The sequence below is a fragment of the Corvus brachyrhynchos genome, unplaced genomic scaffold (assembly GCF_000691975.1).
Source record: "Corvus brachyrhynchos isolate BGI_N302 unplaced genomic scaffold, ASM69197v1 scaffold66, whole genome shotgun sequence".
Taxonomy (NCBI): Eukaryota; Metazoa; Chordata; class Aves; order Passeriformes; family Corvidae; genus Corvus; species Corvus brachyrhynchos.
The window spans coordinates 99,442-100,048 of NW_008238440.1; the positions used below are offsets into that span (position 1 = coordinate 99,442).

Here is a 607-nt window from a genome sequence, read left to right on the forward strand (position 1 = left end):
GTTGTCGTCTTCTCTGCTGTCCTGCTGAGTTCCATCCTTACCTGCAGAAGGCAGAAACACACAACATCTTGCAGTCTCAGAAGTCATTATGTTAATATTGTTAAGAGATAATAATGTTGTAAAAATAGTCCCTTATATTAATAGTAACATTAAGTGGATTGAAACATGATTTGATTATGCATGATGATTATACAAACAAACCTAAACCTCTTTTCCATCAGTATCTTGTCACTATATTTACTCCAAGCATGCTCTGAACGCCTCAGGAAATTATTTATTTCTCTGTGTTCAGAGATGTTCTGTTGCACTAGCACCAGACTTTATTTACTAGCAAGCTCACTTCCGATTACTTAAAGCAAGGAAACAAAATATTTCCACTGAAACCAGAAGCAAACATGGTTTGGTAAACACTTGGTTCAGTGATCTTAAAACTATTTGAAGCATGCCAGGGACCCAATTAAAACTTGGAAATACATTCAGGCTGCATTTGGAGGATAAATACGACACACTGAGAAACTCCTTACTTTTTCTAGAGGTGCTAGTTGCTCCTTCAGTTCCTCTAATCTCCCTATCAGCTCCTTCTCCTTGTTCAGCTGGTGCTCCTCGA

General features: G+C 38.1%; 1 protein-coding gene across 1 annotated transcript in view; it reads right to left on the reverse strand.

Moving 5' to 3' along the window:
• MCU (mitochondrial calcium uniporter) overlaps window positions 1–607 on the reverse strand; it is a 16,573-nt gene that overhangs the window by 5,085 nt on the left and 10,881 nt on the right. Inside the window, exons 6-7 of the mRNA XM_017736548.1 lie at window positions 525–602; window positions 4–41 (exon numbers count right to left, since the gene is read on the reverse strand). Of these exons, the coding sequence (XP_017592037.1) occupies window positions 4–41; window positions 525–602 (116 nt within the window). The remainder of the gene's footprint in view (window positions 1–3; window positions 42–524; window positions 603–607) is intronic.